This window comes from Pelodiscus sinensis, chromosome 28 (assembly GCF_049634645.1).
Source record: "Pelodiscus sinensis isolate JC-2024 chromosome 28, ASM4963464v1, whole genome shotgun sequence".
Lineage (NCBI taxonomy): Eukaryota > Metazoa > Chordata > Testudines > Trionychidae > Pelodiscus > Pelodiscus sinensis.
In genome coordinates, this window is record NC_134738.1 from 11,188,699 (window position 1) to 11,213,964 (window position 25,266).

Here is a 25,266-nt window from a genome sequence, read left to right on the forward strand (position 1 = left end):
GACCTCAGGACCTTATGAAGTCCAGTCCCCTACGCCAGTGTTTCCTCCCATCTTTTTCCATCTATGGGCAGAATAAATTTTGTTGTATGCACTGAGGAACGTGCACCCCCAATGGAAACACTTACTGCCAGCTGTGGGCACGCTGCTAATCAGCCGTGTGGTATTTGATTCTCTCCTGGTGTAGCCAGACAGCCCCCCCCCCCCCATCTCATCCATCCTATTTTGCCTCTCTGAGGTTCCTGAAGCATACAGGACAGAGAAGTAGCAGTAAAATCAGCATAGTCTATGCTGGCTCATCTGATCCTGAGAAGCTGAAAACATAGATATGAGGAGAGAGAGAGCGATTAAGGCAATCAGCATAGCCATTAAGCTTTGATCTGCTTTGATGCGAGATCAGGATATGCAGGTGTGCCCGGCTGGCACCCATGTTGATTTGAACACACACAGTCCCTGGAAGAGGAATTTCCCGAGAAAAGTATGCCCAGTACTTCCAATTTAGTTCTCTCTCTTACAAGTGTAAATTAAGTTCACAACTCCCTTGTAAGAACTGGTCTCACAAGACAGACCAGCACCATTTGGCATCACAGATAAGAAAGAGAAATACGTGACCCCCTGAGTATAAAGGTGGTACAGCAGCACACTCTCTTTTGAGTGTCATTCTACCCTCTACCTGCTGGTCGGGTTAGGTGTTTGACCTCCCGAGGTTCTCTGGGGACACCCACCTCGTATTTTCATCTTTCCTAGGAATTGAGGGACCGACCCTGGCCTGACATGCTGGAGTCGAGAGGCACAGAAGGGGGTAAAAATTGTACCTGGATGTGGTCCTCTGTCTTAAGTGTACACATAGAAAGAGTAAGCTGTTACTCGGTACCATTATTTCTATTTTTCTATCTTTATCTTCTTTGTAACCATTTTTAAGATCTATATTTTGCTAGTAGTTAAGAAATAGAGCAATAGCCATTGTAACCATATGATTTATAAGCTTCTTTAATAAACCTGTAACTGTTTAAGTTTTAACCTGACTCCTTCAGTTGCTGTAACAGAACCAGGCACAATTTAAAAGAACTTCAGCCGATCTTAAGGGACAGATATAGGGAGAGCTTGGGCGTTTGGATTTGTGTCACACCCAGGTGGCAGAATTCACTGGGGCACTTCTCAGCCTTCCCCAAGGCTGCCCGCTGCGAAGGAATTACGAATTCTAGCAGCTGAAATCTGAAGTGTAATAAGCTCTCCCTGTACACTTATTGGGCACCCGTCAACCTCCTCCAGGTTGCCTGCTGCAAGGGACCCCGGTCTCAGCAGTTAAAGTCTCGGGTGTATAGTACATACACACTGCCCTGACTGTTGGCTGACACCTTGGTGGCCACAGGGAACCACTCTACAGGGAACACTGCCCAGCACTCATGGTAAGTCAAACATGCTGAGCATTGGCCTGCTGAACCCAGGGTTGTGAGTTCAATCCTTGAGGGGGCCATTTAGGGATTTGGGGCAAATCTGTCAGCGATAATGCTTGGTCCTGCTGTGAGGGCAGGGGACTAGACTCAATGACCTTGCAAGATCCCTTCCATCTATTATTATTATTATAGAGCAATGGTTCCCTATCCACAGACCCCTGGTGGTCTACAACAGTACTGCAGAGGGTTTGTAGAAAGTTTAAAAATAAGGATCAGGCCCAATCTTGACTTTTCTTTTTTGTCTCCCTCAGGGAGAGGGGCATTTTGTGAAATTGTAATAAATTGAAAAGGTGGGAACCCTGATCTAGATCATCTCTCACATCTGTCCTACCTGTCATGCTTAAATTTGACACTTTGGCTACGTCTAGACTGGCATGATTTTCCGCAAATGCTTTTAACGGAAAAGTTTTCCATTAAAAGCATTTGCGAAAAAGAGCATCTAGATTGGCACAGATGCTTTTCCACAAAAGCACTTTTTGCGTAAAAGCGTCCGTGCCAATCTAGACGCACTTTTGCGCAAAAAAGCCCCAATGGCCATTTTCGCGATCAGGGCTTTTTTGTGCAAAACAAATCTGAGCTGTGTACACTGGCCCTTTTGCGCAAAAGGACTTTTGCCCAAACAGGAGCAGCATAGTATTTCCGCAAGAAGCACTGATTTCTTACAGGAGATCGTCAGTGTTCTTGCGGAAATTCAAGCGGCCAGTGTAGACAGCTGGCAGCTGCTTTTGCGGAAAAACTTGCCAGTCTAGACCCAGCCTTTACGTATGGGTCTTAACAAAGATGCGAATTATCTCACCCATTACAAAGATAGCTTCCCCAATTATCACCCCCAATGTCATTACCTCACAGACACTAACCTTCCCCCTCCCCCCTCCTCTTTTCTTAAATCTGATTTATCAATTTTATGTGTTCACTTTTTTTTTTTTGATTGTATCACTTTGGCATATATGGCCATGCCAATTTTCTTCCACATATTGATCTGAAGAAGTGGGTCTGGCCCACGAAAGCTCATCACCTAATAAACCATCTTGTTAGTCTTTAAAGTGCTGCGTAGTCCTGTCTTAAGTATCTGCAGTGATGGAGACTTTACAACCCCCCTGCAGGCAATTTATTCCAGCGCTTCACCACCCTGACTGATAGGACAAGAAGCAATGGGCTTACGGGAGATTTCGGTTGGACATTGGGAATAACGTCCTATTCTCAGAGGTCAGGGAGAACCATTTTGCTCCCTCCTCCTTGTAGCAGCCTTTGATGGATTCATGCCTGGCCCAATCAGGTCTGAAGGGTGCGTCACGCACCAGGCTCTGCCACCTGTGCACTTTCGGGGGTGCCCAGCACGGCGGGACTGGGGAGCAGCCCAGCTGGTACAGAACTGACCCCTCAGGGCGCTGCTCAGACCCAGCACGCTCGCTGCAGCCTGGTATCGGCGACAAGGGTGTTTGCCTCCGTTTTCCACTGGGCACGAGCTGCCCTTCACCCGGATTCCCACCCTGCCCCGCACGCACCAGGCAGGGCCTACGTGTGGGGGGAGGCTGATCTTTAATAACAGAGGACAAGCAGATCAGGGTTGGGGGCGGGCTAGCCAGCCCCTTCCAGGCCGCTTGGCAGGGTCTGTCCGCGACCGGCCACACGCCAGCACAGGGCCCAGCGCAGCTCGCTGGGGCCAGGGAGACGCAGTGGGCAGCCCCGGCGCCCGCTTCCCAGACACGTGGTGGAAGAAACACGGCGCTTTGGGCCTGCCCAGCGAGAAAGGAGCATCCCTCCCTGGGGGTTGGCTGGAAGAAACGGACCAACTGCCCCTATCCCAAGGACACAGGCTGCAGCGCGGCCCAGACCGGGTGGGCACAGGGCGAGACACCCTGCCATGGAGAGTCCTGGGGGGCAGTGATGGGGGGCTGGTCCCAATCAGACGGAGCCCCACACAAGGGGGGTTTAAGACTGGAGGGCCTGGCCCCAGGAGAGGAAGCCCCACAGCGGGAGGAGCGTATTCCTTGGGGGCTGGTGCCAGCAGGGGGGAGCCCCACATGTTGGGGTTCAGACGAGGGGGGAGGGCTCATCGGGATTGAGACGGGGGAGGGTTGGTCCCTGTCAGAGGGAGGCTGATGATGGAGCTGGGGTGGGTTAAGGCTGGGGGAGGGGGGATGGTCCCTGGTTGAGAGAGCTCCATGCAGTGGGAGGGGGGTTGGTCCCTGTCAGAGGGAGCCCCATGATGGGTCAGGGGGAGGGAGAGCTGGTCCCCATCAGAGGACGTCCCACACGGGGTGGGGGGTTACGGCAGGGCGGCTGTTCCCCGCCAGAGGGAGCTCCACGGGGGAGCGAGAGAGGGGTGGGGGGAGCTGGTCCTCATCAGAAGGAGCCCCAGGAGGCACCACCAGAAGCGGGGCTGAGTGACTGGGACAATAATGGGGGGGCCGTTCCTAAGAGTCCCAGCGCTGAGCCCCAGCAACAGCCACCAAAAGCGCCCTGCCGGGAAAGTCCGTGGGGTCCCCGTCTCCTCGCTCCAGTCTCGGGGCAGGCCGCCGGCTCCGGGTGCAGCTGCAGCTTCCTCTTGGCTCGTGCTGGGCTGCGGGGCGGGAGGACGTCATACCGGAGCCACGTAATTGCCAGGGAAGGTGCCGAATTTCTGGGTTCTCCTGGACACACCTGGGGGGGAGCAGACAAAGCGAGGGAGAGCTCGGAGGCTGCCCTGCAGCAGAAACATGGCTCCCTCCAACCCCCCCCACTTCGGGATGCTGCCCCCCTCCCCCGCCCCCAGTCTGGGCTCCTGCACCATCCCCCCCACCATCCCTGCTGGCAGAAGCTGGGCCCAGAGTCCCTGGGACCTTGTGTCCTGCTCCCCCAGGAGCCCACGGGCAGAGCCCCCCCCCTTCGGCTCCCAGCTGGCAAACGTACCCACAAACCAGCCGTCGTCACACTGCTGCATGACGTCCACCCGGTCCCCTTCCTGCAGCTCCAGCTCGTCTTCGTTCTGGGGTCGGTACTGATAAACCGCCCGGTACCTGCAAGGCATCCCCGACCCGTGAGACCCTGCTCCCACGCCCGGCAGGGGGGAGCCCACGGGCTGGCCTGGGCTAGGAACCGAGCCGGGCCCAGGGCGGCAACAGAGCCCCCTCCCTCCCTGGCTGTGCCGGCAGAGACGGGTGCGCCGGGGGCGGGGGGAGACACACCAGGTCCAGCTGCCGGCAGCATCCGCTCCTGGGTCACGGAGCGCGCGGCTCTGAAAAGGCCCTTGTTCAGGGTGACAATTCAGACGCTGTCCCGGCCCCGTGCCTCAGTGGGCCATCTGCAGCACAGGTCACCTCCCCGGGCTGGCCCCTGACGGGGGGGGGGGGGGTGAGGGCTCTCCACTGGCCCCTCCCGGAGACAGGGCGAGCTGCACTTACGGGGTCCACTGGATGGTGGCGGCGGCGTCAGACGGGGGGGTGTCGGGGAGGTGCCCAGCGCTGTCCGGGGGGCAGCCTGCAAGGGCGGAGCCCTGCAAGGGAGAGAGGAGAGTCTGAAGGAGGCTCCCACGGCAGCCCTGGGGGAATCAGCCCGGGGCGGGGAGGAGCGGAGGGATCCCACAGGACAGATGCGGAGCCCCGCCAGGGCGGGTAGCTGGACCCCAGATGCGCGCGCAGGTTCCAGGGCAGCCCCGGAGGAGCCAGGTCCTTGCGCCGCAGGCCGGGCGGGGCTCCTGGGGCGGGTTGATCCAGGGAAAGGAGAAGCGCGAATGTCTCACCTGCCCCGGGAGCGTGCGGGGCGCTGCAGCGGGCGAGGTCTCCAGTGGCCGGGGGAGGGCCGGAGGCTGCGGGCTCAGGCGCTGCTGGGCGAGGGCCGGGTGCTGCTGGGCGCTGGGGGCCGGCTGGGGGAGCCCCGGCGAGACTCCGGCACGCTGCAGCGTGGGGGAGGCAGGGAAGGTGAAGCCGAAATGGCGAGGCGAGGACGACAGGGCCCCCCCCCTCGGCCACGCGCCGCTGGGCGGCGGGAGAGCCTGCCGGGAAGGAGGGCGTGTGAGCCGAACGCTGGCTTCCGGGCGAGTGCAGCTGGGCCGGGGAGCCGGCGTGGGCCAGCAGGCTGGGGGAGGCGGGGGAGGAGGGGAACTCCTCGGAGGCCTTGACTCGTGGCTCCTTCACCACCTGCACGTAGTTGGCCGGGAAGATGCCCTGGCGGCTGGTGCCAGAGATCCGCCCCTCATACCAGTTCTCGTCCACCCTGCGGACCAGGCAGATGCGCTCGCCCTGCGGAGGCGGAGAGGGGCAAGGTTAGGAGCCTTTCCCTGGACAGGACGGGGGGCTTGCCACACGCCAGCCCCTGGGGCATCCGCGGTAAAGTGCCCTGCCCGTCACCCAGCCCAGCTGGCTGTGCCACGGAGGGAGAGCCGCTGGCCCCGGAGCCTGCGGACCGAGGGTTGTGCTCCTTGGAAGCCTCCGGGCATCACTGCCACTCGGCTCTTTGCAAGTGGATTCAGTGCTGGGTAGGGCAGCCCTGGAGACTGGCACCGTCTGAGCAGCCACTCAACAGGTTCGGGCCAAGCGCAGCTCCTGTGCCACCGCCCCCCCCCCCCCAACTCAGTCCCCAGGCTCAGCCCTTCCGAGGAGGAGGCCAGAGAGCTACCCGGCAGGGCCAGCCGGACAGGAGTTAACCTGCCTCCCTCCCACCTCACCCTGCCAGGGCCGACCCCCGAGGCAGCCAGGCGCTGGGCCGAGACCCAGGAAGCTCAGGTCACGGCGCCACAGGGCAGCGCTCAGATGGGAACGACTCGCTCCGGAAGGCCCCAGACGCCGTGTCCCGTTGGTGATGCGCGGAACCGGCGGCTTCCCCAGCCGCAGCTTTGCCCCGGCGCCCCCGCCCCTGCCCCTGCCCGGCGCCCCCACCCACCCGCCGCCCCCGCCCGGCGCCACACCTTGCGGAAGGACAGCTCCACCGCCAGGTCCCCTTTGAAGCTGTACTGGGCCAGGGCCTCACCATACTCCAGCACCTGGATGACGGGCGGCTTGATGGGCTTGGGGACTTCGGTGGGAGGCAGGATCTGCGTGGGAGAGAGCAGCGGCTGGGGCGGTCTGTCCCGAGCCCCCCTCCCAGCCCTTGCCTGAATTCCAACCCCTCCTGCAGGGGTGGGCACGTTCTCTTTCAATCCCCTCCCCCCCAGAGGTAGGGGAGCGGGGTTAACCCTTTCAGTGCTGGTCCTCTCCCTGCGACCAGCGGGTGGCGAACTTGGGACATTAGGAAAGGCCTGGTCTGATCTGCAGGCTCGGCACTGGCCGCCAGAGGGCCTGTCTCCACCACTTTGCGCCCCGGGCCCGGTGCACCCGGCTGTTTGCCAGGGTCTGTGCCAGGCTGAGCCGAGCTGCCAGAGCCTGGGGGGAAGGGGAGAGCTGGGCACGTCTGTCCCCCTCCGGGAGAGTTCCGGCACCGGGGCCCGGGCGTGCGGCTTGCAGACACCACACCCCGTCCTTACCTCCACGTAGTTGGAGGGGAAAATGCCCACCCGGCCGTGGTGCTCTCCTTCCAGCCAGTTCCTGTCCACCTCCTTGTGGATATAGACAATGTCCCCCTTCTGCAGGGTCAGCTCCCTGGAAGGGCAAGGAAGAGCGTCACGGCCCCGGGCCCTTCCCGCCAGCAGCCCCGAAGGGAGGGACTCCCGGCCCCCCACAAGGACACGCCGTGGCCCCTGGCTCTAGGGCCTTGCTGCTGAGCCGATCCCGCTGGATGCCCGGGGGCCAGCCTCTCATTTCTCCTGATGCCGGGGGGGTGTCGCCCACATTGCATAGGCCAGGTCTGTGCCCCACACCCCGCCAGGGACCATCCCCCGAGGATTCAACCCCACCAACTCAATCCAACCAGGAGAGAGAGGAAATACCAGCCCATTCCCTGGCTGCCTCGGCGGCAGGGTCCACGCGGACGGGGGGGGTGGCTACTCTGATCGGAACAGACCCGTGCAAGGGACCTCCAGCCTGGAAAGAGCAAAGATCCACAAGGTGCCACTTACTTGGGGGACTCGGCCACGAAGTCAAACTTGAGCCGAGCAGCTTTCATCTGGAGTCGGGGAGAGAAAGGGTTCAAGTGGGTGAAACCAAATCAGATCACAGCCAGAGTCCTGGGGTCCCAGAACGGCCCTGGTCCCAGTCCCCTAGCCAGGCCAGTTCCTAGAACCCAGGCTAGGGTCAGCCGTTCCCTGCCTCCTGCTCGGTAGTCTCCGATTCCTGAACCCACCGACTGCTTGCCCACTTCCCCCCGTGCTCCTGGGCAGTGTTCCCTGTAAGCTGAGCACTTGGGTGGCCACCCCGGAGCAGAGCACCCATAGCCAGCAGCCTGTGTTTCTCCTAGTGGTGCACATCTGCACATGCCTGGGTGCACACAACAAAATTTATTCTGTGCATAGGTGGAAAAAAATTAGCGAACACGTTACTCATGGGTCCCTGCAGATGGCAGCCCCAGCCTCTGGCTTGTTCTCCCCAGGCTCCCTAGTTTTGGCCCCCAGTGCTGGAGCTGGCTCCATAGCCGTGGTTACTCCGCACCACAGCAATCCCCAGAACCAGTGACTGCAGCCAGCCCCATGTCAGCTGGGTGGATGGTGACCCTGCGGCCCCACCAGCTACAGATGCACCAGCAAGCTCTATGCCTCCTGGTGTCCCTGCTCCGTCCGCTCCAAAGAGAGGACGTTCCCCAGGAGAAAGGCCGGGACTCACCTTCTTTTCCTCTCTCTTCACCGGTCCATCCATCCCCTCCACGGACTTGCTCGCATCAGCCACTGGGCTTTTCCCGGGGTGGCCTAGGGGATCTGCAGAGAACAGGGAGACAATGGGACACACGCAGGTCTCAGGGCTCCGGTACCGGGGGTTGCTCTGGATTTGCAGCGATACGGCCCCAGTGGAGATGCGTTCCCCATGCAGCTACCGGGCATGGGGGGGCAGGGGAGGGACTCCCCCCTCCACGGGGCAGAGCTGGAAGGACCAGGACACCTAGGCTCCGAGTGCCTGCACCTCGCCAGGAAGAACGGCAAACTGTCATCCTGCGGTGGCTGGGAGCCAGGAGACCTGGCTCCAGTCTCGGCTCTGCCACTTGTTTGGAGGATCCACCTCCTGTGTGTGGGGGGGGCGGGGGGGACACCCTCATCCTCAGGGTTCCCCAAACCACGGCGAGCCCCACTCACCAGCCGCGCTGTCCCAGCTCGCCACGGGCGAGTAGATTACATTATTTGTCAAGTCCTGCTCATCCTTACCCCCGGTCTGACCAACGGGCTCGCTGTCTCACAGTATTAACACTTAGGCTACGTCTAGACTACGTTCCTGTCGACAGAGGAATGTCAATGAAGGACTTCGACATTGCAAATGAAGCGCTCATTTACAAATTTTGCGCTTCATTGGCATAAAGGATTCCTGTCGCTTTTTTGAAGAAAGATTTTTCGAAGGAAAAAAACATGGTCTTGATGCGGTTCTTTCGAAAAAACCCCACCCTTTTCCGAAAGAACCTGTAAACCTCGTTTTTTCAGGCATTAGGGTTCTTTCGAAAAAGGGTGGGTTTTTTCAAAAGCCCCATGTCTAGACCCTGGGGTTTTTTTTCCTTCAAAAAATCCTTTTTCGAAAAAGCAATCGGAATCCATTATGCAAATGAAGTGCAAAATTTGTAAATCAGCACTTCATTTGCAATGTCGAAGTCCTTCATTTACATTCCTCTGTCAAAAGAGGAAATTAAAATTAAAATAATGGAGATTGCCTATATCTCTTAGAACTGGAAGGGACCTTGAAAGGTCATTGAGTCCAGTCCCCTGCCTTCACAGCAGGACCAAGTACCATCCCTGACAAATGTTTGCCCCGAATGGCCTCCACAAGGATTGAACTCACAACCCTGGGTTTAGCAGGCCAATGCTCAAACCACTGAGCTATTCCACCCTAGGAATGTGGTCTAGATGTAGCCTTACAGCCCCGCAGGGCCGCCCAGGGAGGGAGCAAGTGGGGCAATTGCCCCAGGCCCCGTAGGGGCTCCCACGAGAACGTCTGACGTCTGAGACAGGGAGTGCCAGGAAGGGGCCCCCGAAATTGCTTTGCCCCAGGCCCTCTGAATCCTCTGGGCGGCCCTGCAGCCCCCCTCTTCTCAGATCTCAAAGCACTTTACAGAGGAGGCCAGAGTCTTTAGGCCCATTTTACAGTTGGGAAAACAGAGGCCCCAAGCAGGGGAGCGACTCGCCTAAAATTGCCCAGAAGCCCCACGGCAGAACCAGGAATTGAACAAAGTTTCTAAGTCCCGGTCCAATGCTCTATCCACTAGATGACACTACCCATTAGCATTCTCCTGGCAGCTCAGTCACATTCCTCCTCTGCAGCTGCTGGAATAGGCTCAATTGAGCAAATTTTTTAATTCCAGCCAATCCAGCCGCTCCTTCGGGAGCATGACCGGGGACGGCTACTGGGGTATTTCGGCGTGGGGCAGTGCCCAAACGCCATACAGCACAACAGCTTCAGAGCCAGGGCGTGGGCTGGGCCAGCAGACAGCTTGGCACAACGTGCTGCCGTATTCTCCAGAATCTCCACTCTCAGGAGTACGTTGCAGCAGCTAGGAACCTTGAGCACGTGAAACACGCACAGGTACCGTGTGCCCGCATCCGCAGCGAGCCGGCCACGATCGCTCAGACAGAGGGGGGACGGCCCCTTCCCCTTCACGCGGGTCAGCCCAGACGCCAGCTGCAATACGTCCGCGTCGGCAGAGTTCACTAGGACCACGCTCAAGAGGGCAGAGCGGGGGTTTTTTTGAGTAGCGCTTGAGAGAACAGGGCTGTTCTTCCCCCCACCCCAGTCTGACCCTCGCCCAAACACCTCATGGAAAGGGAGAAACGCTGAGCTGGCTGGGTTGGGTCCGCAGGCCGCCTGAAACCCTGCCACGGGGGGTGCAGAGAAGCGGGTGAAACCAGCGTGTGCAGTGCTTTGCATATGCAGCCTGTCCAAAGGTGAGCCAGGTGGGGAGGCCAGGTGGGGACACGTGTCCTTTCCCAGGGGGACAGGAAAGGTTGATGTCAAAGAGAGGGGAACATGGGCATGATTTGGGGGGATTCCCAGCAGACAGACCGGCCCAAGAGAAGGGGGATCGGAGAGGGCGCCCCACAGGCCACACTAGGTACTAGGCTCACCTTTCCTGGGGGGAGACCTGATCCAATCGCTCATGGCCAGGCCCCCGCTCTCCATGCCGGGGCTGGCAGGCGGGTGGTGTCGGGCAGCGGGGGGGCTCTGCCCCACGGCAGGCTGGGGACGGCGGGTGGACGGCAGGCTGCGGGAGCAGGAGCAGAGAGTCAGAGCCACCCAAAACCTCAGGGAGCCCTTGCCCAAACGCAGGGACCGGCTCACGGCTGTAGGTAGTGATTCTCCGCCAGGCCACGTACCCCCACAGCGACACACAGACCCTGCACGTCTGCACCCCCAGACAGCCCCCCGCAAACCGGTGCCACGCCTTCGGGCACACCCAGATCCCCGTACTCCCAGGGTGGCTGGCTTGGGGGCGCTAGGGGGTGTAACGCCAGGAGGGTGCTGGCAGCAGGGTGTACCCCAACAGGGGTAGGGTCCTGGGGCGCCGGTCTGGGAAGGGAGAGGGCTACCAGGGACAGCCCAGAACCCAGAAACCTAGCGGGGGCACAGAATCCAACCGCAGCATTACTACTTTGCCAGCGCCATGGCCAGGAGCAGCTGACAAGGGGTGTGTCCCGGCTGGGTCCCACCTCCACTGCCCATGGAAAACAAACTCGACCCGTCCCTGGAACAGGCCTGGAGTCCCTTGCGCAGCCCAGCCCAGCCCAACCCGGCTGCCAGGCAACCTGCCACGCAGCCCCTGCTCTCAGCCTGCTGCTCTCCCTCCCGCCCCCCGGCCCCAGACAGAGCCAGACCCCGACCCCTGCCCCCACAGCCAGCCCAGCACTGCCTGGGCCCCCTTCAATGCTCTGTGAGCAGCGGGGAGGAGGGTCAGACTCCTAGGTTCTCCTAGAAGCTCCAGGAGGTTGTGGGAGGGGAGTGGGGGATGGTGTGGGGAGGAGGGGTCTACTGGGGGGAGGAGAGACTTGGTGGTCGGGACTCCTGGGTGCTATTCAAACTTCCTGGAGCGGGGTGGGGCTAGTGGATGAGGGGGGGTCCAGACTCTTGGGGTCTATGTGGAGCTCCAGGGCGGGGCTAGTGGATGAGGGGGGGTCCAGACTCCTGGGGTCTATGTGGAGCTCCAGGGCGGGGTTAGTGGGGGGGGTCCAGACTCCTGGGGTCTATGTGGAGCTCCAGGGCGGGGTTAGTGGGGGGGGTCCAGACTCCTGGGGTCTATGTGGAGCTCCAGGGCGGGGTTAGTGGGGGGGGGGGTTCCAGACTCCTGGGGTCTATATGGAGCTCCAGGGCGGGGTTAGTGGGGGGGGTCCAGACTCCTGGGGTCTATGTGGAGCTCCAGGGCAGGGTTAGTGGGGGGGGGGTTCCAGACTCCTGGGGTCTATGTGGAGCTCCAGGGCGGGGTTAGTGGGGGGGGGCGGATTCCTGGGGTCTATGTGGAGCTCCAGGGTGGGGTTAGTGGGGGGGGGTCCAGACTCCAGGGGTCTATGTGGAGCTCCAGGGCGGGGTTAGTGCGGGGGGGGGGCGGATTCCTGGGGTCTATGTGGAGCTCCAGAGCGGGGTTAGTGGGGGGGGGGTCCAGACTCCTGGGGTCTATGTGGAGCTCCAGGGCGGGGTTAGTGGGGGGGGGGGCGGATTCCTGGGGTCTATGTGGAGCTCCAGGGTGGGGTTAGTGGGGGGGGTCCAGACTCCTGGGGTCTATGTGGAGCTCCAGGGCGGGGTTAGTGGGGGGGGGGGGGCGGATTCCTGGGGTCTATGTGGAGCTCCAGGGCGGGGTTAGTGGGGGGGGGCGGATTCCTGGGGTCTATGTGGAGCTCCAGGGCGGGGTTAGTGGGGGGGGGCGGATTCCTGGGGTCTATGTGGAGCTCCAGGGCGGGGTTAGTGGGGGGGGGGCGGATTCCTGGGGTCTATGTGGAGCTCCAGGGTGGGGTTAGTGGGGGGGGGCGGATTCCTGGGGTCTATGTGGAGCTCCAGGGCGGGGTTAGTGGGGGGGGGCGGATTCCTGGGGTCTATGTGGAGCTCCAGGGCGGGGTTAGTGCGGGGGGGGGGGGGCGGATTCCTGGGGTCTGGCTCCAGCTGGGGGAAGGAGGGGAGCCAGGAATTCGCGTTCCTGCCTTGCAGCTGCCCGCTCCTCGCCCCTCGGCCAGCGGGCCCGCAGCGCGCCGCCTACCTACCCTGGCAGCCGGGCGGGCAGCTCCGCTCCGCTCCCTTCCCTTCCCCGGCTCGGCAGGAAGCACCGAGGCAGCAACGCGCAGCTGGAGGCTGCAGCCACTTGGCTAAAGTTTAACTTGGAGTTTCTTAAAGGGGCCGCTCCGCTTTGCCGGCACCTGAGTGATGCAGGGGGGAGGGAGAGCAGGACAGCGGCCCGGGGGCACCCTGCCCTCTGCCCCCCCCCCCGTGCAAAGACCGAGTGGGCTTCCTGACTCACATCCTGCCCTCCCCACCAAGGCAGGAAAGCGAAGGCCTGGCTTCTCCCGCCCATTATTTATGGTAGGACCTACAAAAAGTGGTGTGTTTATATGGTTGTGACTATTTTCTTCCACTGTTTGATCGGAGGAAGTGGGTCTGGCCCACGACAGCTCCTCACCTAATAAACCAGCTTGTTAGTCTTTAAAGTGCTGCACAGTCCTGCCTAGTGTGTTTATGTTTGATTTCTGTGGCTGCGGGGACAGGCTCTGAGGCTTCCGGGGGGTGGAATTCTGCTGGGCTCCTTGAACTCCCCCTCATCCTCCCTCTCCCGGGCACCCCCGTATGACTGATGATGAGAGGGAGGCGGGAACCGCCCCGGATTCTGATCTGCTCCAAACTGAAAGTGCATGGAAAGAGCAGGCCGCGCCCATGCCGGGAAACATCTGCCTGGCTCTGGGTTGGGACCAGGCCGAGATCCACGTGAGCCACGGCTGGAGAGCCCCTGGCGCGGGGGCATGCGGCAGGGGGGCCCGGGCAGCAGCCTGGCCCCGAGGCCCCTGGGGAGGCATCGCGCTTTCCCCCTCGGGGTTACAGGCCCAGGGAGTAAAACGGCCCCGCTGGAAGACGGCGCTGGTCCCAGCCCGGTGCCGACTCTCCCTGCCTGGCAGGTGTGAGCACCCTCCTCGCCAGCCCGGCCCGTCACTCCCCTCACAGCCAATCCTCCATCCCTGCCCCAACTCCCCTCCCTGCTCCCACCACACCCTTCCTGCCCCTCGCTCCCCCGCCCTCCCTTCTGCTCTCCCTCGCTCCCCCTTTCCTGCACCTCTCCTAATCCGCTCCGAGCGCTCCATCCCCAGGCCGCTGGGTGGACCCAGCTGCTTGCAGGATGACGCCGGCTCACCAAGGCTGCCTCACCTGGGCGGGGGCCCCCCGGCGGGCCAGCCCGAGCCCCCCCATTTGAGCTGGCTGTACTCACCAGGCGGCGGAGGCTGGGCAATGGGAGCTAGCGCAGGGAGCCGCGGAGGAAGCCTGCAGGGAGAGACGGAGAGGGAGCAAGGGGGGGAGAGAAAATTAATCATCCAAGAGGCTGAGTTTTGTGTGGGACGCGGGAGTCTAACTCCTGGCAGAGAGGAGCCAAGAATGAGCCAGCAGGGAGAGCGGGCCCAGCGGGCACGGGGGGAGGGAGAGCCAGTGGGGCCAGGACAAGGTCCTAGAGTCCAATATTTCTGTGGGGAAGCTGGGGGGGGGGGTCCCAGTGCCTTGGGGGACAACTGCAAGGGAAGCAGGCAATCAGAGAGGGCCAGGTGCTCAGTGCCAGGGAGACAGGGGGAGGCTCGGAGATGGGGCGCCAGGCCGGAGGGAGCCCCAGGAGGGGGACGGAGGGTGTGACTGACGAGTCCCGTAAGCTCCCAAGCTGCCCCCCAAACCCGGGGCCCAAGGCTGCGGGGGCTGCCAGGGCAACCAGGTTGGGGACTGGTTCTTTCCATCGGGGCTGGGCGAGGCTGGCAGACCGGCGGACGTGTTAGAACAACAACAGAGGGCTAAAGGAAGCGCCTGTCTGGGGACAGGCGGCAGAGGGGATTAGGCAGAGGCACGGCTGTGCGGGCAGGCAGGTAGGCAGGTGCTACACAAGAGCGAGACAGAACGTGCCTTTGGGGGCACAGAGGGAGGGCGGGGAGAGCGGTGGAGAGGCCGGGCCTGGTGCCCAGCGTGGCTATGGGCAGAGAGGGCCGCTGGCCGCGCTGGACAAGGCTTGGACACCCACAGGGCAGGTGCGGATCCGGGCTGGGGGCTGGCTTGGCCAGGTCAGGCCCGTGCGACCTGCGCCCGCTGGTGGAGGGGTCTGTTCCCATACGCCCGGTGCTGGGCTACCCTAGTGCTGCCCCCCTGTCCCAGCCAGTGAGCCCAGCTGCTGGCAACGTCTCCATTTGGCACAGGGCAAATGCCAAGCTACTGACTCCTGATGAGACCGAGGTTGTGTGAGCCCCACTCCCTGCCCCAGCTCACCCCCCCAACCTCTGGCTAGATCAGTCAGTGTGCCTGAGGGGAGAGGGTGGCCTTGTATCCCTGTGACCCAAGAACCTCTTAATGCTGGTTGGCAGGGGGCCCAGAGAGCAATGTTCCTTCTAATTTGCCATCTATGTGCGGAATAAATTTTGTTATGTGCACCAAATCATGTGCAGATGTGCACCACCCGTAGAAACACACACTGCCAGCTGTGGGCGCTCTGCTAATCAGCTGGGCAGCATTTGACTGCCTCCTGGGTGGCCGCCCAGGCGCTCAGCTTACAGGGAACACTGCCGGAGAGGTTCGCCTCTGGTAGGTCCGTCATTCTCCAAAGAACATCCAGGGAGGTCTCCCACAAAAGCCAGTGCCTCAAAGGGAAGTGTAGGAGCCAGGGCTGCCTATAGACAACATGTGCCCGCACGGGGCCGGCAGCAGACAGGATGTCAGCTCAGGGCTGTGAGCTGACCTAGGGGTGCTATTTACACCGGCAGCCAAGAGAGGTGAAGTCAAGAGGAAAATCATCCCCCCGCCCAGCAGCCCCACCTCCCAACTCCTACAGCCAGCAGCACAAGCCCCAGGAGGTACCGGTGGGTCCTGCGGGGTGGGAGAGAGAAGAGGATGAGGGAAGCGCGAGCGGTACTGGCCCCCGGCGCGTGGCCTGGCCCAGCAGAGCTGGGGGTACCTCGCGAGGGTCCCACTGTGTCTCCATGGCTTTCATGTCCTCGTCTAGCGCCTCGCTAAGCTGCTTTAGCTCTCTCTCCAGTAGCACCTGGGGGGGCAAGGTGCAGACGGCGCGTCACAGTCTCGGAGGGGCCGATGCTGCGAGTGACCCTGCCCGGTGGTGCCGGGGCTGCACCTTGGCCTGGTGACACCGTGATGGTGCGGCGGTAAGAGGGCGTGGCCCCCTGGCGACGGGGGGGGGCGGTGCCCCGGGGTGAGGATGCCACGGTGCTGTGGCCACGTGGCTTTTCTCCTTCCAGCCCAGGAGCCTGTGCTGACCAATTTGAAACACCCCCCGACCCCCACCCCCGTCGCCTCAGCAGTGTCTCTGCTGCATGAGGGCTGGCCTCCCCTGGCGCGGAGGGCGGGCAGAGGAAAACAAAAGCGCCCTGCTGCATGGAAGCCAGCACACAGCTGCGAAGTGGGGGCGGGGGGGCTGGGCGTGCACATTGTAGGGGAGGGTCCATCGCTCGGCCGTGACCCCTCCCCGCTCCCAGGCACTTTGCAAGCGCTGGGCTGGCTGCATCCCAGGGCAGAGGCGACCTCGGCGTGGCGAGCGCGTGCCTGGCACAGGCCCTGCCCGTCCCGGCGGCGCGGCACTTACCTCGATGGGCTGGGACGGCGGGGGAGGCTCCGCGGGGACCGTGGCCAGCGTCTTCCTAGGCTGCAAAAGTCAATGGGGACAGCAATCGGCAAAGCTCCCTCCCCAGCCTGCTCCCTGGGGTCAAACGGCCCGAACCCCAGGAGGATCGGAGGGATCCTGCACTGCAAGGAGGGCCGTGAGCTCACCCTGGGCGGGGGCAGGGCGGGCGGGCGGGGGGTCCCCCGGCACACGGAGCGAGCCAAGCGGGGCGTCACAGGGGCTGGGACACTCAGGGCCCATGGAACAAGCCGAGAAGCAGGAGCCAGGTCCCTCCCGGAGTCCTTGGGCGCCCCCGGAGACGGGGATTGGGTTTGGGCAGACGCTGACGGGACATGGCAGGAGATGGGGGAGGCAGCGGGACTCTGGGGGACCTGAGATAGCGGCAGGCAGCCCTCTCAATCCCACAGCCCCCTAGCAGCTTCGGGGGGGGGGGGGGGGGCCCTTACCAAGCTCCCTGTCTCCAGCTCCTTCAGAAACTGGTACCAGCTCTCTCCACTTCCCGAGCGGGGCTCAGCAGCCTGGAGTCAGGACAGAGCCACACTAGCACATTCCTACGTCCGGCCCCTGCCAGCCAGATGGGCCCAGCCTCACCCTGCACAGCAGCCAGGCACGTGGCAGGGTCTCCCCGAGCCTCCCACGCCCGCACACGTGACACGCGAGCCCACGGCATAGCGCCACCAGCCGCCTCATGCAGACACGCACACGCTAGCATCCCTCGTGCACATGTGCACACCATGCCGTGCCACGCTGTAACCCCCCCCCCCCCCACATACACACATTTTAGCAGCCTGCCCACCACGTGCCACGGAGGCAGAGGGCAGGGGGGATGAGCAAACAGCAGCTTGTGGACAGCTCCGGGGCCGACCCCCCCAGGCAGGAGGGGCTGCCCCAGGACAGATCCCCAGAGATAAATACAGGCGGGAGACTCCACTGGAGTTAGAGCTGCCAGAGCTTCGCTTCCTGCACCCCAGTGTCTCGGCCCGTCCCGCGTTAGTGCCGACCCCCTGGGAGATGCCCCCTCCCGCAAGCTGCCCAGCTGACGTGAGCTAAGCTGTGCGGATGCACATCAGTGCCAAGGGCGCCTGCCAGAGCAGGGCCAGGGCAGGGAAGGCTCCCTACCGGGTTGGGATGGTCGAGGACGGACGATTTCCCGGGTTCGTAGTCGAAAATGCTCCTGGGCTCCTGGGCTGCATCGGCGGCTGCCTGCTGGCCCCCCCTGCAGGGAAGAGGAGTGGGGTGAATGCAGCTCTACCCTGCTGCCAGCCCCCGCGGGCATCCCAACGTGCTTGCCAAGGACCAGCTCGCCCCTGGCACCGCTACTCCCTTTGCCCCTCTCACGGCAGGGCCTCACGCTCCCTGCCCCCCTCCCCCCCCGATCGCAGGCGACACAGAGGGGCACATGGACTGGAGCCCCACATCTCCCTGCAGCATGGGGCCCCCTAGTGCTGTGCTGGGCCAGTGCTGACCATGAGGGGACAGCGCCCCCTACTGTGCCACCCACCCCACTCCCGATAGCATGGCCCCCTAGTGCTGTGCTGGGCCAGTGCTTACACAAGGGACAACGCCCCCTACTGTGCCACCCACCCCACTCCAGATAGCACGGCCCCCTAGTGCTGCGCTGGGCCAGTGCTTACCCAGGGGACAGCGCCCCCTACTGTGCCACCCACCCCACTCCCGATAGCATGGCCCCCTAGTGCTGCGCTGGGCCAGTGCTTACACAGGGGACAGCGCCCCCTACTGTGCCACCCACCCCACTCCAGATAGCACGGCCCCCTAGTGCTGTGCTGGGCCAGTGCTTACACAGGGGACAGCGCCCCCTACTGTGCCACCCACCCCACTCCAGATAGCACGGCCCCCTAGTGCTGCGCTGGGCCAGTGCTTACACAGGGGACAGCGCCCCCTACTGTGCCACCCACCCCACTCCCGATAGCACGGCCCCCTAGTGCTGCGCTGGGCCAGTGCTTACACAGAGGACAGCGCCCCCTACTGTGGCTGCTGCTTAACAAGGGATGGGAACCCGCTGCTGCCAGGGCCCCAGACAGACCCGGCTTGTGGCAGTCACCAGCAGCAGGGGGAAAAGGCTCCAACAAACTTCATTTTCCAACCTGGGGGAAGGTTTCTATGGAAGAGGAGCAGCCCCGCCTGGCCTGTACTGCAGGGACACCCACCTGGGCCCAAAGAACAGGAAAAGCTGGTGTGGATGGGGGGCAGGGATTGCTTCCACACAGTGCCGTTATCCAGTGGAACTCACCGCCGCAGGACGTTGCTGCTGAGGCCAGTAGTTTGAAATTTGTATTGGTCGCTTTCTGTGAAGAGCCTGCCCCTGCCCCCCTAGCCAGGCTCAGATGAGAAAGGCCCTCAGTTCTCATCCTTCAGGGTACAAGCTGGATGTGGGGTAATGCACAGTGGGATACCCCAGCAATCAACTCTAAACCATCGTGTGCTGGCCACGGTCAGAGCCAGGATAGCTGGCTTGACCGGCCAATGGTCTGTTCCAGCTGATGAGGTTAGACTGCTGAGCCCCTAGACAGTTATTTGGTCTGGTGCGGCCAGGACTAGCTGGGCCAGTGGTCCATCCCGGGGCAGAGGTACTACCCTAGAGGCACCATTGGTCTGGCCCGGTGCATCTGAGCGGGAGTTACAGGCTCAGACAGGCCCAGGGGGCGGATGCTGAGAGAGGTGGACTAAGTACCAATGGCTCTTTCCAGTCAGGCAGGGAGGCCGGAGGGGCTAAGTCTTGGGGGGGGTGGTTCCTGTCCAGGGGCCTGAGGCCCACTCTGGAGCTGCAATGTTGTCGCTCTTCCTTTCCCCCCATGGCGCTCAGGCCTGGCTCTTCCCCTCCCCGCCTCCGGCTTGCGGGTCCTCCCTCCCCGTGCTCCCACCCCCCAGCCCACGGCTGCACTCACCAGTCCAGGCCATTGGGCAGGCAAGCGGAGTCACTGGGCGCGAGACCTGTTGGTGGCTCTGGGGGAGACAAGTGGGTCAGTGCCCCCTGCGGAAAGGGGGCGGAGCCGACTCCCAGAGGGTCAGGCAAGGGCCTGTGTGCTCCGGCAGGGCACCACTCCAGTGCCCAGCATCCCCCGCCCCCCCCAGGGGAGAGACCAGCAACCTGGCCACCTGCTCTCTCTGGGCTGCAGGGAGCAGGTGAGGGGCGTCCTGGGGTGCTTCCCCAGTGAACTCCCCCCCGTGCTCCCTCTGAACACCAGGGCAGGAGCTACTGCAGGGGGTCTCGATGGACACCCCAAACCTTTCCCCCTATTAACAAGGGGGCAGGGGCTGGAGAGAGGAGCTGCGGCCCCTATGATCCCAAGCCCTTCTCTATGCAGAAAAGGGTGAGGAGACCCTGGGGGTGTCACCTGCGGGGACCCCAGGCCCTGCTCTCAGTCCCGATGTTCAAGGGCACCTCCCACCCCAGCGAGCGGGCTGCGCTGCTTACCCGTGCGGCGGTGGAAATCCCAGTCCAGCTGCGGTTCTGGAAGAGGAGGGAGATTGGGGTGAGCTAACGTCCGGTGTGGCCCATGCTGGGGGGGCCGAAATCAGCCCCCCAGCTTGCAACTTTCTCTGCCTTGTCTGCTAGGACACGGGCTCCCTCCCCCAACCCAGCAAGCAGGGCACAGGGGGCGCGGGGGAGCAGGAAATGCCTGGTCTAGCCCAGGGAGCAGCAGGGATGTGGCCAGGGACCGGCACAGGGACAGGGAGCGGCAGGGATGTGGCCAGGGACCGGCACAGGGACAGGGAGCGGCAGGGATGTGGCCAGGGACCGGCACAGGGACAGAGAGCGGCAGGGATGTGGCCAGGGACCGGCACAGGGACAGGGAGCGGCAGGGATGTAGCCAGGGACCGGCACAGGGACAGGGAGCAGCAGGGACGTGGCCAGGGACCGGCACAGGGACAGGGAGCGGCAGGGACTTTTGTCCCATGCGGAGGACAGACCCATGCGTAGGGGAGGATGACACAGTTACATGCCCCATGGGAGGGCGCAAGAGGTGGGGGGCTCAGGCAGCCCCTGCACCAAGGGGAGTGGAGGGAGGAAGTGCCCTTACCTGGGAGCTTGCGGTGGATCTGCTGGAACATGCTGCGGTACCAGTCCCGGGGCCTGTCCACGCTCTGCCGTGGGAGCACACACACGGGGCGTCAGGGGCAGAGCCCCGCAGCACGGAGACGAGGAGGGAGCCGAAAGCTACCGCGGGGTGGATACGCCACGGGAGGGGGGAGGAGAAGGGCGGGAACTGACCCCACCAGGCGTCCAATGTTGGCCAGACTTTGGATTTAACTCGTATGCAAATGATGCCACCTCCTGCAGCACAGCGCCCCCTAGCGCACTGGGATGCAGGGGAGAGCACCCCCTACTGGTCTCCCCAGCTCTCTGCCTGTGACACCGGTGCCCTGCTGGGACCTGGGGGTCAGCACAGGCTTCAAGAAGAGCCCCCTACCCTTCAGCCCTGCACCCCATTGCGCCTCACTAGGGACCCACACTTCCCTCCCCTGCAGCCCAGCCCAGCCACTCCCTGCCTGGACTCACAGATCGCGATGCAATCGGCATCCCTGACTCGTCCACTGGGCCAATCCCGTCATACTTCACCCATCGCTTGTCCTTTCTCTTGCTGTCCTTGGTCCAGGTGGCTGACCAGGGGGCTGGGCGGGGTGCAGGTGGGGGGCCATTCTGCAGGGGGCTCAGTGCTGACCCGGCTGGGGGGAGAGGGACAGGCACCACCTGGGCACTTGGCTTCTTCATTTCTTTGGCAGGCCAGGTCTGGTACCAGTCACTCACTGCAGACAGGGCGGGGGGAGAGACCCAGAGAGTTTCAGGCCATGGCAGTCAAAGATTTATGGGTCGTGCTGTGCCAGAAGGCCTGGGTGTTGAGCACAATAGTAACCCCATTGATAACAGGGCCCATGCCCCCAGGACAGACACCCAGGCTGCCAGACAGACTGCCACAGCAAGGCTCCAGGGAGCCAGGGTGCTATTTTCAATGGAAGACTGAAGTAAGGACAGATGAATAAGATGGGGACTGTTCAGCATAGAAAAGAGGAGACTGATGGGAGACAGGATCACGGTCTATAACAGTGTTTATAGACACACACACAGTCGGAGGTGTGCTACGGAGAGAAAAGAATTCCAAATGGCCCTTAAAGGGACAAGCCTCAATTTTTTTTATTTTTTTTTGCACAACAGCTTTTCCCTGGCGGCTTTTTTTTTTTTCTGAACAAAATAATCCTTGGTGTTCCCCATAAAAAAAAAATATTTTTTGTTGTTCCTCGGTCTTAAAAAGTTTAAGAAACACTGGTCTATAACATCATGCCTAGTGTGGAGAAAGTGAATAGGGAAAAGTTATTTACTTGTTCCCACGACTCAACAACCGGGGGTCACCAAATGAAATTAATAGGTGGCAGGTTTAAAACAGGGATGTAAAATCCCGGTTAATCAGTTAAACATTAGGTGACCTAATGTTTAACCAGTTAACCAACTAAAGCGGGATCCAGGCTGGGGACCCCTCCAACCCAGCAGCAGCAGCCCCCAGCCTGCGGGACTCCTACCCCCCAGTCCCATGCTGGGACTGGGACTGGGGTTGGGAGCCAGCTCCCAGCCCCTGCATGGGGATGGGGGTTGCCATCAGCTCTCAGCCCCTGCCAGAGCTACCACTGTCCAAAGCGGGCCCCCTGCAAGGCCGAGGCAGCCCCTTCCCATGGCAGGCGGGAAGCTGCTCCACATCCCTTCAGTTAACGGTTAACCAAAACTGGTAGGCAGCACCCATTAACTGGTTAACCTTTCATATCCCTAGTTTAACACAAACCAAAGGCAGTAGTTCTTCACACAGTGCACAGTCAACCTGTGGAACTCCTTGCCAGAGGATGTAGTGAAGACCAGGACATCAGTAGGGTTCAGAAAAGAGCTAGATAAATTCCAGGAGGGCAGGTCCATCAACGGCTGTTAGCCAGGACTGGTGGGAATGGTGTTTGCCAGAAGCTGGGAAGGGGCGACAGAGGAGGGACCACTTGATGATTCTCTGTTCGGTTCACTGCCTCTGGGGCCCCTGGTGCTGGCCACTGTGGGCAGACGGGACACTGGGCTGGACGGACCTTTGGTCTGACCCCGTACGGCTGCTCTTAGGCTCCAGATGGGCACTGAGTCTCCCCCCCACCACTCTAAACCGGCTGGAAGAGGCGGCTCCAAGGAGCTCTGGGGCACTCGACACGGTGAGCCACGGTGAGCCGACCGGTGGCGATGGGCTGTTCCAGATGGGGACATGCCCAGACCCCCCGACTGCCCGGGACTACCCAGCCCGAGACGGGGGCACGTCCGTCCTGGCACTTAGGGGCCACACCAGCCCACTCCCCCAGGCTGCTCTCAGCTTGGTCAGTCAGGGCTGGCCAGGGGGAGAAGCTGGGCCTGGATTTTAACGTCTCCTGCTTGTCAGTGGCAGCACGCTGCCCGTGAGAACGCTCTGTCCTCCCCCCCCCTTTTGGGGGGACCTCCAGCTTGCACCTTCGCCTGTTGCTGGGGGGATGCACGGAGACAGCTGCACCTTGAGAGCTGGGGTCCGGCCGCCCCATGGTCCCCAGAAACGGCACTGGCTGGAAAGGGCTTTTGAGCCAGGAGGGGTCTCACAAGTCTCCTTGCCAGGCCCCACGGTCTATGGGGCACGGCCCTGGCTGGCATTACCTGAGCTCCCGGGGGCTGCTCTCCTCGGCTCGGTGGCGCCGTTGCACGCTAGGCGGGGAGCCGTGTCATAGAACTCAAAGTTCAGGGTGTTGGAGCCACAGTTACGGATCACGGTCACCTGGGGAGGAGGGGGGGAGGGAAGCAACGTGGTTTTGCTGGGCAGGGCACAGCGGGCACCAAGGAGTCAGGGTGCAGGGCCCAGTGGATCTCAGCAGGCTGGGGTTGATGGGGGGCACCAGAGTCACAGCCCGCTGGGAACTGGAGAGCAGCTGCTGCGGTGACAGGGAGAGGGGCAACATTTGCCTCAGTTTCCCTTGTGATTTTGGAGCTAGCCGCACATAACAACAGGTTATGGAGTCTGGCCTTTGGAGGAGGCGGAACGTGTCTCCCACCTGCCCACATGGGCCCCAACACGGCACAGCAAAGAGACTCCCCCTAGAGCGTCCCGCTCCCAGGTCACCGGTTCAACTCCGGCCTCGGCTGGCCGGCACCAAAACCCATCACTGTCCAATGACCGCTTGGCGGCATAGGGAGGGTCTCAGAGCAGTTCCCAGAGGGCAAAGTACCTACGATACCAAATCAACCGTCCCCTTGGTGCTGGTCAGCCCCCTTGTGGGCAGCCCAGGGCCGAATGGGCCTGTGGGATACGGGGGAGGCATGCAGGGTATGTGGGACCGGCGGTGGGACAGTCTCCAGGCTGACTTTGGGGCAGAGACCCTGCAGGGACATCGGGGCTGCTCGCTCAGGCTGCTCTGTCTCCTCTCTCCAGGCAGAGCAGGGCTCCACTCACCCGCCGCGGCCTGTGCTGCAGCAGGGCCCCCGGGGCCGGCAGAGCGGTCGTGGCTGCGGGAAGGAACTCCCTCTTCTGGAGGTGCGATGGGACGGAGTCCTGCAAGCTGAGGCCTCGAGTCGCATGGGGGTTCAGGCAGGCCCCGGAGGGAGAGGAGAGACTGGAGGGGAAGCAGCTGCTGTCCCCTGCCCTGGGTCTGTCCCGCAGGGGGGGAGCCCCAGGTGCCCTGAATGTCCCCTGCAGAGGAGAGAGAAGAGACTGAAGAAACTCTTCTGCTGGGCAGGTTCTGGTACCTGACTCCGCTGGGCCACTCCAGAGCCAATCCTGCCTCCCAAACTGCAGGACCTGCTCCATCCCTGGGACGGCTGGTGTTGGGTGTGGAGAGGGGACAGGACTCAAACCCACCACCCGGCGCCCCCAAGGTGAGTGCCCTAGCCTGCCCCCTGTGCAAGGGGCAGGAGTTGAGAAGAGGAGACTGATAGAGCCAGGTGCTGGGCATTTCTAATACCACGTGCCAATCTCCGCGGATGCCCCTCAGCCCTGCCAGGCCAGCTCTGGGTCCCCAGCCCCATGGAGGTCCCTCAGTCCCCACCCTCAGCCCCTCCTGCTATTCCAGCCGCGGCGGGGGAGGCGAGACCTCAGGCAGGTACGGTGTGGCGGGAACACACAGGCAAACCGGGACTCCATGGCAGAGCCGGGCCTAGAACCCACGCATCCTGACGCCCAGGCCTAGTAGAGCCTATGTGGTCCCACTCCCCTGGCCAGCAAAAGAGTGTTCCTAGCAGCTGGCTCTAGAGTCCCTGGCACCAGCAGTGGGGTTTCCCATGCTCCCCGGGGCCCGCCGCGAAGGGAAACACAACACCAGCTCCGAGGAGCCGACGCCTTACGCTCCGGGGCTGCAGCGTCCCAGATCCGGGTGCCTGGAACGCCATCGCTGTCTCATGCCTCTCAGCTGCCCGGGATCACGGGGCGGGGCGGAGCCGGGAGGCCAGCCCGGCAGGGATCCCGCGGGGCCCTGCAACACAGAGGGAAAGAGATGGGGCGGTGGCACCAGTCAGAGCGGCTGGACGAGACCCCTCGGGCCCAGAAAGGGAGGGTCCGGCAGCCTGGGACGACGTGGGGCTCGCGGGGCGGGGGAGCCCAGCAGCGCTAGCAGACAGCAGGAGGGAATTGGGGATGGATTCCGTGTCCCTCCTTCCCTGCGACCACAGCTCCAGCCGGATGCCGGCCCGTGGGCGCTGCGCTCTGGGGAAACAAAGTCCCCGTCCGTGGCTGGTGGGGAGCCATCGCGGGGTCAGCGCCTACCCCCGGTCCCTGTTGCCACGACAACGCCCCCCTGAACAGGCGTCAGTCAGTGGGCACAGGGCTCCGCCAGGGAGCGATGCCAGGTTGCATCTGGCCTTCCTGGAGACCTGGTTTCCCTGCCCTGCTCCAACGCTTGCCCCAGGACGAGCTGTGGGATTGTGGGGCTCCCCCTCTTCCTCATTCTCCGCATACCGGGCTCAGCAGCCACCCCCGCGGACCAT

The 25,266-nt window shown here is 62.4% G+C and overlaps 1 protein-coding gene across 1 annotated transcript in view; it reads right to left on the reverse strand.

Annotated features, from left to right (window-relative positions):
* Positions 1-971: 971 nt before the first annotated feature.
* Positions 972-25,266, reverse strand: part of SORBS3 (sorbin and SH3 domain containing 3) — a 30,360-nt gene continuing 6,065 nt past the window's right edge. The window contains 22 exon segments of the mRNA XM_075910885.1: positions 972-4,097; positions 4,347-4,453; positions 4,838-4,929; positions 5,176-5,394; positions 5,396-5,674; positions 6,340-6,465; positions 6,895-7,009; positions 7,426-7,472; positions 8,126-8,217; positions 10,561-10,697; positions 13,893-13,945; positions 15,606-15,692; positions 16,248-16,307; positions 16,733-16,804; positions 17,406-17,502; positions 19,193-19,250; positions 19,723-19,758; positions 20,330-20,393; positions 20,809-21,056; positions 22,951-23,068; positions 23,741-23,977; positions 24,628-24,755. Of these exon segments, the coding sequence (XP_075767000.1) occupies positions 4,036-4,097; positions 4,347-4,453; positions 4,838-4,929; positions 5,176-5,394; positions 5,396-5,674; positions 6,340-6,465; positions 6,895-7,009; positions 7,426-7,472; positions 8,126-8,217; positions 10,561-10,697; positions 13,893-13,945; positions 15,606-15,692; positions 16,248-16,307; positions 16,733-16,804; positions 17,406-17,502; positions 19,193-19,250; positions 19,723-19,758; positions 20,330-20,393; positions 20,809-21,056; positions 22,951-23,068; positions 23,741-23,977; positions 24,628-24,672 (2,451 nt within the window). The 5' untranslated portion in view covers positions 24,673-24,755 and the 3' untranslated portion in view covers positions 972-4,035.